The sequence below is a fragment of the Rhineura floridana genome, chromosome 10 (genome assembly GCF_030035675.1).
Source record: "Rhineura floridana isolate rRhiFlo1 chromosome 10, rRhiFlo1.hap2, whole genome shotgun sequence".
NCBI classification, from domain to species: domain Eukaryota; kingdom Metazoa; phylum Chordata; class Lepidosauria; order Squamata; family Rhineuridae; genus Rhineura; species Rhineura floridana.
The window spans coordinates 61,918,017-61,930,590 of record NC_084489.1 but is presented as its reverse complement, the minus strand read 5'-3'; the positions used below and the strand labels follow the sequence as shown (position 1 = coordinate 61,930,590).

At 39.9% G+C, this 12,574-nt stretch overlaps 1 protein-coding gene across 4 annotated transcripts in view; it reads left to right on the top strand.

Moving 5' to 3' along the window:
- Positions 1 to 12,574, top strand: part of PIP4K2A (phosphatidylinositol-5-phosphate 4-kinase type 2 alpha) — a 107,517-nt gene that overhangs the window by 72,116 nt on the left and 22,827 nt on the right. For 2 of the 4 annotated variants that reach the window (XM_061586758.1, XM_061586761.1), the window contains one exon: positions 5,462 to 5,608. The exons of the other annotated variants lie outside the window; for them this stretch is intronic. In XM_061586758.1, coding sequence (XP_061442742.1) covers positions 5,462 to 5,608 — 147 coding nt within the window. The remainder of the gene's footprint in view (positions 1 to 5,461; positions 5,609 to 12,574) is intronic. 4 annotated transcript variants of the gene reach the window in all.

The following is a 12,574-nucleotide window of genomic DNA, read 5'->3' as shown; positions in this document are numbered from 1 at the left end:
TGTAAATGCCACACAAGAGTGCAGATAATTGTTGCCTAGATAATTCATTGCTTTTTATGTCTGTCTGTAACACAGCTATATTAATCTTTTTCATCAGAATAGTGGTATGACTGGCTAAATAGTTTTCTGGCTAAATAGTCGAGGGTGGGGGAATCTTACTATGCTGAAGCTTGATAAAACAATAGGCTCCACATACAAGGGAATTTGGTGAATGTCGATAGAAATAGGTCAGGTCTGTAATACCAACTTGCAAAGGACAAGTTGCATCTTATGAAGGCACAGAAGAGGAAAAACAGTGAGCAATAAGGATTATTTACCTTAATGTTAACACTCATTGGAATAAACTTTAGTATACTAGTTCTGGAATTTACTTTGTTAGAGACAGGATTACACATTGTCAGTACAATATACATTGTTAGTACAATAAGGAGTAGTCTTTGTCTGCTGGCATCTAAAAAGGAGCGTTATGTGGTTTAAAATGCTCTTTAAAATCCAGTGCGTTCTCTGAATGTGTTTAGGAAAATTAGTTTGTATCATTTTTTTTTGTCTTCCTGTGGGCTCCATTTATCTTTGGTTTAGAAGGACAAATTAAACCACATCTCCATAGATTTGGTTTTAAGTAGTTGAGCCAAGTATAGGCACATTTTTTTAGAACCTTGTAAATTAGAATGTATGAAATGAAGACTGGATTGTGACTAGATTCTACCTTATGCATATCAAGATATGCAAACTGAAATTGCCAATTACTGGCACCAAAGCAAATTTAGTGTCTCTAGTCCCATGTGGAACACTCTTCCAGCAGAGATTCAACAGGCATCCTCACTTTTGACTTTCAAGAATCTCTTGAAGACTTCTTTGTGCTGACATGCCTGTGCAGCTATTTAAAATGTTATTTTGAGTAGCCAGTCATTTAAAAAACAAATTAAAAATCATAAAATGGTTAAGTTGTTGTATACCACCCTGAAGTTTTGTGAGAAGGTGGTATATAATCCTTTTATAAATAAAAAATCCTGCAGTCTTCTTTCCAAACAAATAATTTGGTTTGGCTGCTTTCTGGCATGGTTAACACTTATAACAGTTGCTTTTAAGCTAGGAAGCTTTAGATCAACTGATTAAACTTTGGATGGAAAGCTGGAAAGCATATTTCCTGCTCACCGCACTTCTTGGTTTGCAGTAAACTCTAGTGTAATCCAAATAGTTGGATTTTGTTAAGTCATGGAGAAAATAGGAGAATTCCTATTTTTCTTGGAACAGATCAGAAAGTATATAAACGAACTGATACAGTACTACGCAAGTTGTGAAGAGCATAAAGTATACTGTTTATCACTATTTTCCTTATGGAAGCAGGGTGCCTATCAAAGATTAGGTGAGCCAACAGGATTCTCTTTTTCATCACCTCCTCCACATGGGGCCCTGATGTTTTCTTATCCTACCAGCTGCCATCACACTACCGTATATAAACCTTAAATTAAAATACCTGCCTTGTTCATAACTTTCTGGTTCCACTGCCATTAGGTTTTTAACGGTTTTAAAAAATAATTTTAATCTTTTTTATAAACATTACAGGTGTTTACAATCAAGCAGTAAATAAAATAAATAAATTAATGCCTTTGTTCACCTACTCTTCACACATGCAGTAGCTGAGTATAGGCATAGGACAAAACAGACTAGAAGTACTTAACTTAAAAATTAAACCAAGAGTTTATACGTTTTGAATATTGGTATAATCTGTGAAACACTGAAAGCAACATATTATAGATCTTACCTGCAAGTAAACATATCTTTATTTGCAGGTAAGGTCTATAACAAAGCTGAATTTAATATTTGATACAAAATATTACTGTTACTCGTGGATATTACTGCTACTTGAAATAGATGTTACATAAACTTTTACTTTATTGTTGGTTTAAGAAGATATCTAAGTGTTCATTCTATTTCCTTTCCCTACACCAGGGGTCGGGAACCACCAGCCTGCCAGGCCTACCCATTTGGCATGTCAGGCTGTTCTGGGGAAGCCATGTCCATCCACTCTACACCTGACCTCATAATGACATCAGTTGTGTGGCAGGTAATGGTAGGTTGTTCCTTTGCTGGAGCAAAGCACACTCTCAGCAAAGCACACTCTGATGGGTAGTAGATGTGGGCCTCGCTCAAGGAGAGGGCAGCAGTTTCTGATGAATGGAAACTGCTTCCCCCTCTCTCAGCATGGCTAAAACTAATTCCAAAAGACTTACAAACAGCCCAGTGCTGTGCTTTGAAGTCCCAGCAATTGGGGCTTCAAAGCACAGCATCATATGATGTTGCTATGACACCAGGTGAATGACAGGTAGATCCTGCCCACCTATCAGATTTGACCTGCCAAAGGGTGGGGAGAAAACGGTCTGACCCACTGGCCAGAAAAGGTTTCCCACCCCTGCCATACACAATAATTGTAGCTAATTATCCTTCCTAATCCCACCTCTGCTTAACTCACAACCTTGTTCAGAGGGTTTTACTTAAGGGTCTTCCCTCTGGTTCTACCTTCTGCCTACTGTCACTCTGGCCCAGTGATCCCAAAGGATGATGCTGGAGTCTCATTCGTCTCTCACAGAATTTCTTGGCTCTCACCTCAAGAAATTTCAGTTTCTAGGTGGGCTCCTCACCCTTCATCAGCTGCTAGACTCTGCTGCTGCTGTTTCAGGCACTCTGGGCTGCCTCCTGCCTTCAGAGCCTCTTCATAGTCCATAGAGACTGCCCAACACCTCAAACAGTGCTGAGCCTGGCCTTATATTCTCTTCATTGAGGTTCCTCCAGCCAATCAACTAGTTCCTGATAGAATTCTAAACCCACATTGGCCTATAATTATGGACCAGTAGGCTTGAATGGAGTGTGCACTGAATGACCAATCATAAACTGACTACTTTTGGATGCTACTACTATTCTGTACATAAAAGCAGAAATCTTGCCTGTATACCAGCCATCTCCTTAACAATAACAACTGCCATTTGATAGACTGTATTTTTTCTGTAGCTGTAGCCAGGGGTAAAAGAGAAGGTTTTTTTCCTCTCAGTTAATTATTTACAATACTAATCAGGGTTTAAATAATTGGAAATCGAAATGTCAATCCTGACTTATGGCGACCTTATGAATAGGGTTTTCATGGTAAGTGGTATTCAGAGGGGATTTACCATTGCCTTCCTCTGAAGCTGAGAGGCAGGGACTTGCCCAAGGTCACCCAGTGAGTTTCATGGCTATGTGGGGATTTGAACCCTGGTCTCCCAGGTTGTAGTCCAACACTCTAACCACTATGCCACACTGGCTCTCATTTAAATCATTACAACATTCTTAAATAAAATTTTACCTCACAAAAACAGCATTTCCCACAGGACACTGTGACCTTGTGGATTGTAAAAATGGAAAAAGCTATAAATATTTGACATCAATTCCTGGGCACCAGTTCCATATGTTTGAGGAAGTTACTATTGCACATGTGTGTACTTCAGCATGTGTATTTTTGTAGCCAATTGTCTATACTAGAGTGAAAATGTGAGAAATAATACTGAATTGAGAATGATTGCCAAAATAACTATTCTTCTTTGTTCTGTCCTTTGAGTCTTTCACATCCTAAACTAATCATTATTTGGATTAAATCTAAATTAAATAATTAGATTTCCTTCCAAATAAAAGTGTTTAAGATAAGGCTCTTTGTGTCAAAGTTTGAGAATTCCTGGTTTGAATCGGAGCATGTAATCTGTAATAAGCGCCAGCTACTCTTAGGACAGTCATCCTATTAACTTTAGTTTGATTAGTCTGGATTTCCATTATTTTAAATTTGCACTTTACCAGTTCTCAATCTAAAGTACCTTCAGTATCTTAAAGGAAGGAAGGGCATAGTCCTTTGTAAACTAAAATCATAGTTAGATGGAAGACCATCTCTCTTACCAGCTTGGGAATATGGAATATGCGGTTAGTCCTGCAAGGCAGCGCAGTACAGCAAATTTGATTTGAAAAACAGCTGTACTGTAGTAGGTTTTTTTAAAAAATGATTACTGTAACATGTATTGGTTTTATTTGCTGGAGGTAAAGGTATGTTGGGTAAAATTCAAAATAGCTGGCATTTTTGGATACAAAGGAAAGGCAAAAGGTTATTCTCCTCTGCTTTTCCCTCCCATCAAATTTGACACAAGGAGGAGGGAATTATCTCAATGTACCCATTTTTCTGGGTCTCGCCAGTTAATCAGGACAAATTAATTTGTAACTGAGCTTTTGTTGAACAGTATACTAAATTCTTAATTAAAATTTGCACATCTAGTTACTATGCTGTGGATTGATATTTACATCATAGGAAAGTGTGATTCCATTATTATTGTGAAATAATAAATAAGGGTGTTAACCAAAGCAAATTTATTCAGCGATACAGAAATATTTATAAGATTAACTGAAGACCCTGTTCTGTGAATAACAATTTCTTAATGAGGGCTTTAACCCTTGTTGGGTAAAACATAAAGTTTCCCATCAAATTTATTGCACAAATTTAGTATTTTATATGCCTCATAAGACTAACCCCCAATCTGTTTCTGTGCTCTTATAGATGATGCTACTATTTTAGAGAAGTCTGATTGCAAATGAGAAGTGCCTCCAGATATGGTTATCTTTGTTCATTGTGTTGCTTTAAAATACAATTATATATAATACCAAAGTCACTGAACTCTGTATTTTGTATAACTCCAAAGGATTATGTAATATTTGGCATTCAATGATTTTATAAGAAGCAATAAACTTGTAAATAAACAAGTAGTTGTAAAATGTCACAAGGATTTTTTAAAAACTATTTTTACTTGCAAGTCAAGCTAATACTATCAGTCTTCAAATATTCATGTTCTTGTATCCTCAATACTATTAAAATTCTAGGTGTCTCCTGCTTGAGAGAGTTTGGACTATGTGTATCTGCTAGTTGAACGGGGCATGATATCTGTTTTGATAGCTCCCATATATCTGCAGGTGGCAGGCTCCAAGGCGGACATCCTTTTTTGTGAGGGAATGCTGAGATCTTAGAAGTGAAAGTACATAGTTTCTACCTGCTGGAAGTGAACTGTGTAATCATGAGGTGCAGATTTGAGGTGAGAACTAGTAGAGAAAGGGAACTGGTAGTTTTTTAACATTCTGAATGTTTGCAAGAGACGAGAATTAGCAAAACACTTTGAAGAGATTCCTAATTAAATGGAAAAGTTTGTGCGTTCACATTTCATTTGTGTTGAAGAACCTTTTCATATTCTGCCGTTTTCGTGTGGCAGGACCCCACCAACAGTTAAAGAATGTGGGTCCTCTAAAAGTCTTTTTCTCAATGTTTGCTTATGGTTTAACTTCTCACTTTAAATCAATGTATCTGAATCTTTATCTGTTGCTTCTGTGTATCTGTACAACAGATGTCCAGTATGTGTCAAGTTCTAATATTGCTCTTTTCTTTTAAATTTCACTCTAGTTTATAGTGGAGTGTCATGGCAACACACTACTTCCCCAATTTTTGGGCATGTACCGGCTTACCGTTGATGGAGTTGAAGTATATATGATTGTTACAAGAAATGTATTCAGCCATCGTTTATCTGTTTATAGAAAATATGATTTAAAGGTGAGCAGCATCTCTTATGGATATTACAGTAGCTGTGTTAATAGTTTTTCTAAATGGTAAAAATCCTGTTGGATATTTAGAGGCTAGGTGTTGCAGTGCACTAGAAAAAATAGAGCAAACTCATTCTTTGAGCCATTGTTACTAAAATAGAGTTTGTGTCTGATCTAATGCCCAAACCTTTTATGGAAGTAAGATAATTTTGAGTTGTATTGTGTGTTGCAAAGGAAGTGGCTCAGTAGAAGTATGCTAGCTAAAAGTAGATAAGTGCTAATGGCTGCAGTTAAAGCTATTTGAGGGATTAAAAAAAGAGCTGAAGCTGCTCTCAAGTCCTTAATGTGTTTTGTAGGCTTCTACAACTCGGTCTGTGTGCAGATTTTTTATAATGAATAGAACCACTTTAATCAGTTAAAGAAGAGTTCTGTATTGCTTTGATATGTTAACATTTAGTTAATATTTGTAGACTGAAAAGCCATAGCAAGGAACTTCTGTTCTACTGCCTTGAGTTTCTATCATGAAAAGAAAGGTGGGGTGTAAATGTAATAAATAAATAAATAAACATTTATTTATAAAAATATATTCTGTTATCCATAAAAAATCACAGTTTGCAACATATATAAATACATGATAAAACCAAATAAAAATTTAAAATCAGAAATCATCAGCTATTGCAGAAATCATCAACTTTCTTCTTAGTTGCCTGCATAAGCATGGTGACATAGAAAAGTTTTCAGCAGGCATTTAAAAGTCGGAACAGAAGGTGCCTTGAGAATTTGTATTGGCAGACCATTCCACAAGACTGGACCAGGGATGCTAATGGCTCAATTTCTTGTTGTCAAATGAGTCTCACCAACTCGGGGGATGACCAGTGATGCTCCTGCAGATGATCTCAGTGATCGAGCTTGGGATTCCTAGGTATCCTGGATCTGAGATGTTCAGGGCTTTGTAAATTAACATAAGGACCTTGAACTTGGCTCAGTAGGAGGTGGGCAGGCAGTGCAGATGTGTTAACAATGGTGTCACATGTTGTCGGCCATGTGCCCTCATCCAACAGTCTGGCTGCTGCATTCTGCTTTCAAACCAGGCCAAGGCTGCCCCACATAGAGGGCTTTGCAGTAATCCAGCCTCACACATAGACTACAGTGGTCAGGCTATTCCTGCCTAGGAATGGCTATAGCTGGTGAACCACACAAAGCTAGTAAAAGGTACTCCTAGCCACAGAGGACCCTTTAACCTCTAGTGACAGAGATGTATCCAGGAATACTTCCAAGCTACATACCTGTTCCTTCAGAAGGAGTACAACCCCATCCAGAACATGTAATTTGCCTATCTCTTAGACACAGGAGCCACCTACCCAAACAGCCTCCATCTTCCCAGGATTCAGGCACAGTTTATTGGCCCTCATGTAGTCTGCACTGCATTCAGACACCGATCCAGAGCTTTCACAGCGTCTTCTTATTCAGATGTTACGGAGAAATAGAGCTGTGTGTCATTGGCATACTGATGACATTTTGATACAAAACTCCTGATGACCACTCATAATGGTTTCATATAGATGCTAAATAGCACTGGGAAAGGATAGAACCCTGTGGAATCCCATAATGTAAGAGCCAGAGGGGAGAGGAGTACTCACCCAGTGCTACTCTCCAAACATGGTCCTGTAGGTAAGAACAGAGCTACTGTAATACGGTGCCCCCAATAACCATCCCACTGAGTTGGCCCAATATACTGATCAAATATATTAGGCTGCAGTCCGATACCCACTTAGCTGGGAGTAAACCCCATTGTCCTTAACTTAATGGGGTTTCTGCATAGACAAGTATAAGGCCCCATCTGCACTATATTTAAAGCAGTGTTATACCACTTTAAATGTTTGTGGCTTCCCCCAAAGAATACTAGGAACAGTAGTTTAAGGGTCCTAAGTGTTGTTAGGAGACCCCTATTCCCCTCAGAGCTACAATTCCCAGAGTGGTTTAACAACCAACACCTCTTTCCAGGGAACTCTGGAAATTGTAGCTCTGTGAAGGCAACAGGGGTCTCCTAACAACTCTCAGCACCTTTTAAATTACAGTTTCCAAGATTTAGAGGAAGCCTTAGCTATGGTATGATACGGCTTAAAAATAAATTTCATATAGGACTTAAAATTATGGTGTTGGAATTTTTAGACCTGACAAACTGGCTCAAATTAGCTTTTTCATAGCTTAACTTATTTCCTTAGCAAAGAATGCGATGAGTTGAAAAAAATACATCTAAATTAGAGACTGACTGGCATCTTGGCAGACTCACCTTCAGTGTACCTTACAGTATTTGAACCAGCTGATGTATGCTTTGTTAGCAAAAGAAATTGGTGTATACCTTTCCATGTGATATGTACCTTTGCATTTACTGGGAGACTGAAATATAACTTAGAGAGACGTGAGAGCTCAAAATCCAGAATACAAACAATCTACACTTATTGACTTAAATTTGTTTGCTGGCCTCATTCATTTTGAATGACAACTTAATTCTTTCACCTCCCCTTCTCCTTTTATGTTAGTATAAATGGTTTTCTGTAGACCACAGAATTACTGCCTGTCAGTTCTGCCATCTATCAGGAGTGGCAAACAGCTAGTATTAACACTTCCGAATATCATGCCTCCTTGGCCTCCTACAAATTCAATTATTATTCACTAATAGGCAAAAAACCCTTGCAGTTTAAGAACGTACCTATAGCCAATAGATATTTCTATCAAACTTTAAAAAGCAGGGAAATTGGGCAGCTATAGTGAATGCACCGGGGGAGCAAGAGACCTGACCTGACCTCTCTGAGAGATTGTACTGCCCTGCAAATTTGTCAAAATGCAAACACAATTTGGGTTGGTCTTTCACAGTCCAATCCACTTCCTGTGTAGCTTGGAAGAATTTGGTAACATGTGCCTTCACACAAAACAGTCAGAGAATCAAGAGTTCAAAGTGTAAAAAGAGAGAAAAACTAGACCCCTGTTGGACTTTTTCAGTTCTCATAATTTGTTGAAATTAATTAAAAATCAGCCATGTTCACGGAGTACCTGTAATCCTGTTACTGACCTTGCCCCATACACTGATTTTCATTTTCTGCAGTTTAAAAGTTAAAAAAATCCCTGGCTGATTTTTAATTAATTTAAGAAATTTAGCATTGAAGTTAATGATAAGCCTGAGCATGCTCAGTAAGAACCAGCGGTCAGTGTTCTAAAAGCCAGACTCACAGCTCCTTGGCTTGGCTAATCAGGGGGCCACACCCACACCAGACCTTTATTTCACTTTAGACAATCATGGCTTCCCCCAAAGAATCCTGGGAAGTACAGTTTGAAGGGAGCTGAGAGGAGACTCCTATTCCCCTGACAGAACTCCAGTGACCAGAGTAGTTTAACAGTCAGCTGCTGTGATTGATGCTCTGTGAGGGGAACAGGGCATCTCTTAGCAACTGTCAGCACTCTTCACTAACTACACTTCCCAGGATTCTTTGGGAGAAGCCATGACTGTTTAAAATTACATAAAGGTTTGGTGTGGATGTGGCCAGGGACAGCTTTTACTTAAATTTGGGTGGGAGACTTCATGTGCCTGCTATAGAAGAAAAACATGCAGGAAACACTGAAAACAATGATACTGTTCACAGTGTTTTCCATTTGGAAGGGAAAGGGGCCTCCCTTCTGCCAAGTGCCCACCACCCAATCTCCTCCCTCCTCCCCTCCCCCATGGTCAGTTTTACCTATCCTAGGCATGATTGTACGGGAGTAAATCCCATTGAACTCCAAAAGCATGCAAATGATCAGACCTGCCCTGCCCTTCTCCTCTCTCCCATCACCTCCCTTTTGTCACTTCCCTCCCTCTTCCTTGGCCTCTCCCCCTCCCCTCTCTTCCTCCTTTCCCTCCCTTCCCTTCCTCCTTTCCCTCTCTCCCTCATCCCCCCATGGTCAGTTTTACCTATCCTAACCGTGATTGCATGGGAGTAAATACCATTGAACTCAATAAGCATGCAAATGATCAGACCTGCCTTTCCCCTCTTCCTCACATCACCTCCCTTTTGCCCCTTCCTTCTCCTTCCTTCACCCCTCCCCTTCCAATCCCTCCTTCCCCCTGCTCTTTCAGATCCCCTGTCCTCTCCCTTCCTTCTTCCCTCTCCTCTTCCCTCCACCTCCTCCCCCATGGTAACTTTTACCTATCCAAACTATGATTGCACAGGAGTAAATCCCATTGAACTCAATAAGCATGCAAGTGACCAGACCTGTGTTCCCCTCCTTCCCCTCTCCTCTCCCTTCCTCTTCACTTTTTCCTGTCCTCCCCCTTCCTCCTCCCTCTTCTCCCCTGCCCACTCCAGCCTTCCCTTCCTCCCTCTCCTCCCCTGCCCACTCCAGCCTTCCCTTCCTCCCTCTCCTCCCCCCCATGGTCAGTCTTACCTATCCTAAGTATGATTGCATGGGAGTAAATCCCATTGAACTCAATAAATATGCAAATGATTGAACCTGCCTTCCGCCTTCCTCCTCCCCTCCCCCTTCTGACTGCACCCATCCCCCTTCTCCCCTCTGCCTTTCCTCCCCTCCCTCCTCCTCCCCTCCCCCTGCACTTCCTCCTCCTCCCCTCCCCATCCCCTGTGGTCAGTCTCACCTATCCTAAGCATGATTGCAAGGGAGTAAATCCCACTGAACTCAATAAGCATGCAAATATCGATCTATTCTCAGCAAACTTGCACAGGATCCCATTTCTTACCTCCTGGATTAAAAAGCGGAGAAATTCACTAACAGGCAAAAAAACCCTTGTGGTTTAAGAACATACCTATAGCCAACAGATATTTCTATCAAACTTTAAAAAGCAGGGAAATTGGGCAGCTATAGTGAATGTACCAGGGGAGCAGGAGACCTGGTCTCCTCTCTGAGATATTGTACTGCCCTACAAATTTGTAAAAAAGAAAAAAAGGCACGTGTTACCAAATTCTTCCAAGCTTCCAGTCCAAGGAAGTGGATTGAACTGTGGAAGACCAACCCAAATTGTGTATGCATTTTGACAAATTTGTAGGGCAGTACAATCTCTCAGAGAGGAGATCAGGTGTCCTACTCCCCTGGTGCATTCACTATAGCTACCCAATTTCCTTGCTTTTTAACGTTTGATAGAAATATCTGTTGGCTATAGGTACGTTCTTAAACCACAAGGTTCTTTTGCATATTAGTGAATGTACTTTGGTTTCAAATTTGAAACCTGTCTTGCTAGCAGCATCCTAATATTGACAAGCAAATGTTTGTAGTTCGCAGGGTTGGCATGCCAGTCAATTGACAGGTCAAAGATTGTCAATTTCCTGTTACTTTGACCACCATTACACTTTCCAAAGATGTCACTATATGGATTATGCTGTTTGACAAAAGTCCTAAGTAGCTGTTGGGCATGCTGCCCTCAAAGCTTTTGCCACTGTCCACCTGTTTTAAAACTACAAATGTTCCCAAATGGAAATACAAGTGGTTTTCGGTGGCAGAAGCCTCTGCCTAATAGGCAGTGTGTTGAATTAGGACATGGGTTCATGCCCTTACATGGCCATGAAGTTCACTGGTTGAGATTGGGGCAGCCACGCTCACTCAGCCTAACCTATCCTCACATTATTGTTGTGGAGATAAAATGGCAGAAAATACAAGAACGTTCTGAGCTTGTTGGGGGAAGGGCAAAATAAAAAATGTAATAAAAAATGAAATTCATTACAGTTTACGTTTAATGTAATTATTTCACAATAGTATCTATCTAATTTGTGTGGGGGGTTGTAATTAGCATTCAATCATGTTTATCTTCATCTTAACCCAATACTTTTAAAACCAACTCTTAATATTTGGATCAATTTTCTAATAATATACATGATTAAAAATATAGCTTTCATCAGAACTGGCTTTCTCCTCCTCTACAAGCTGCTTGCATGACACTTCTGGGATCTGTCCAAGTTGTCATTTTCATTGGCACATTTCAAAATCCTTTTTTTCTTTATTTTAAAAGCTGCAGCTGTTCTGTAGAGATGGATAGAAATACTGGAATATTAACAAAATTTATATATAGCTTGATTGTAAATAGAACCACAAAGCAGTTTAGAAAAAACATTAACTGTCAATAAAATATAGTTCCAAACAGGTATTTTTTTTAAAAAAATCAAAATTATAATTAAAAGCAACAATTAAGCTAAAACAGATTAAAACAGCCAACTTTTGTCGCATTTGGATGGGCTTGCCTGAACAAAAGCATTTTTAGCAGGCACTGAAAATAAAGTCTGCTTGAGGTCAGTAGTCAAGAAGTTCCAAAATATAGGTGCTGCCACACCAAAAGATGAATTACTTACAAGTGCAGAACAAATGCTACATGGTACCTGCAACAGTGGCTATTCCACAGATCAAAGTGGTCAAATCATCCACTCTTCCCAAAGGATCCTGGGAATTGCAGCTTTGTGAGGGGAATAAGGGTCTCCTAAGAACTCTCACCCTTCACAAACTACACTTCCCAAGATTCTTTTGGGGAAGCCATGCTTGTTTAAAGTGGAATAAAAGTATGGTGTGCATGTGGCCCAAGTCTCACTCCTGGCAGCAACCGTGCTGCAGCGTTCTGCCCTAACTGCAGTTTCCAGATCAAGTACAGGGGATGCCCAACATAGATTACAGGGCAGTAATTCAATGATGTCACCAATGCAGGTAGAGAGGCATTATTTGTTGCAAAGAACAATTGTTAGAGCCACAAATATTATGGTCCACGTGTATATGGTGGGGAGGGGTGGGTCTGGCATTTGTCTTCTGTGCAACAGGATTAGTGCTGCCATTGTCTCTTCTCTCTGCCCCCTTCCTGGTGACATCTAGTATAATGCCACATGTGATGCTGCATTTTTAATCATGCTGTGAACTTACACCAGTTGCTATTGGGGAGAGAGGAAATACTTTGTGTGTGCACTGTGACAACATTTTTGCAATATAGTCAGCATTGCCGGGGGGGGGC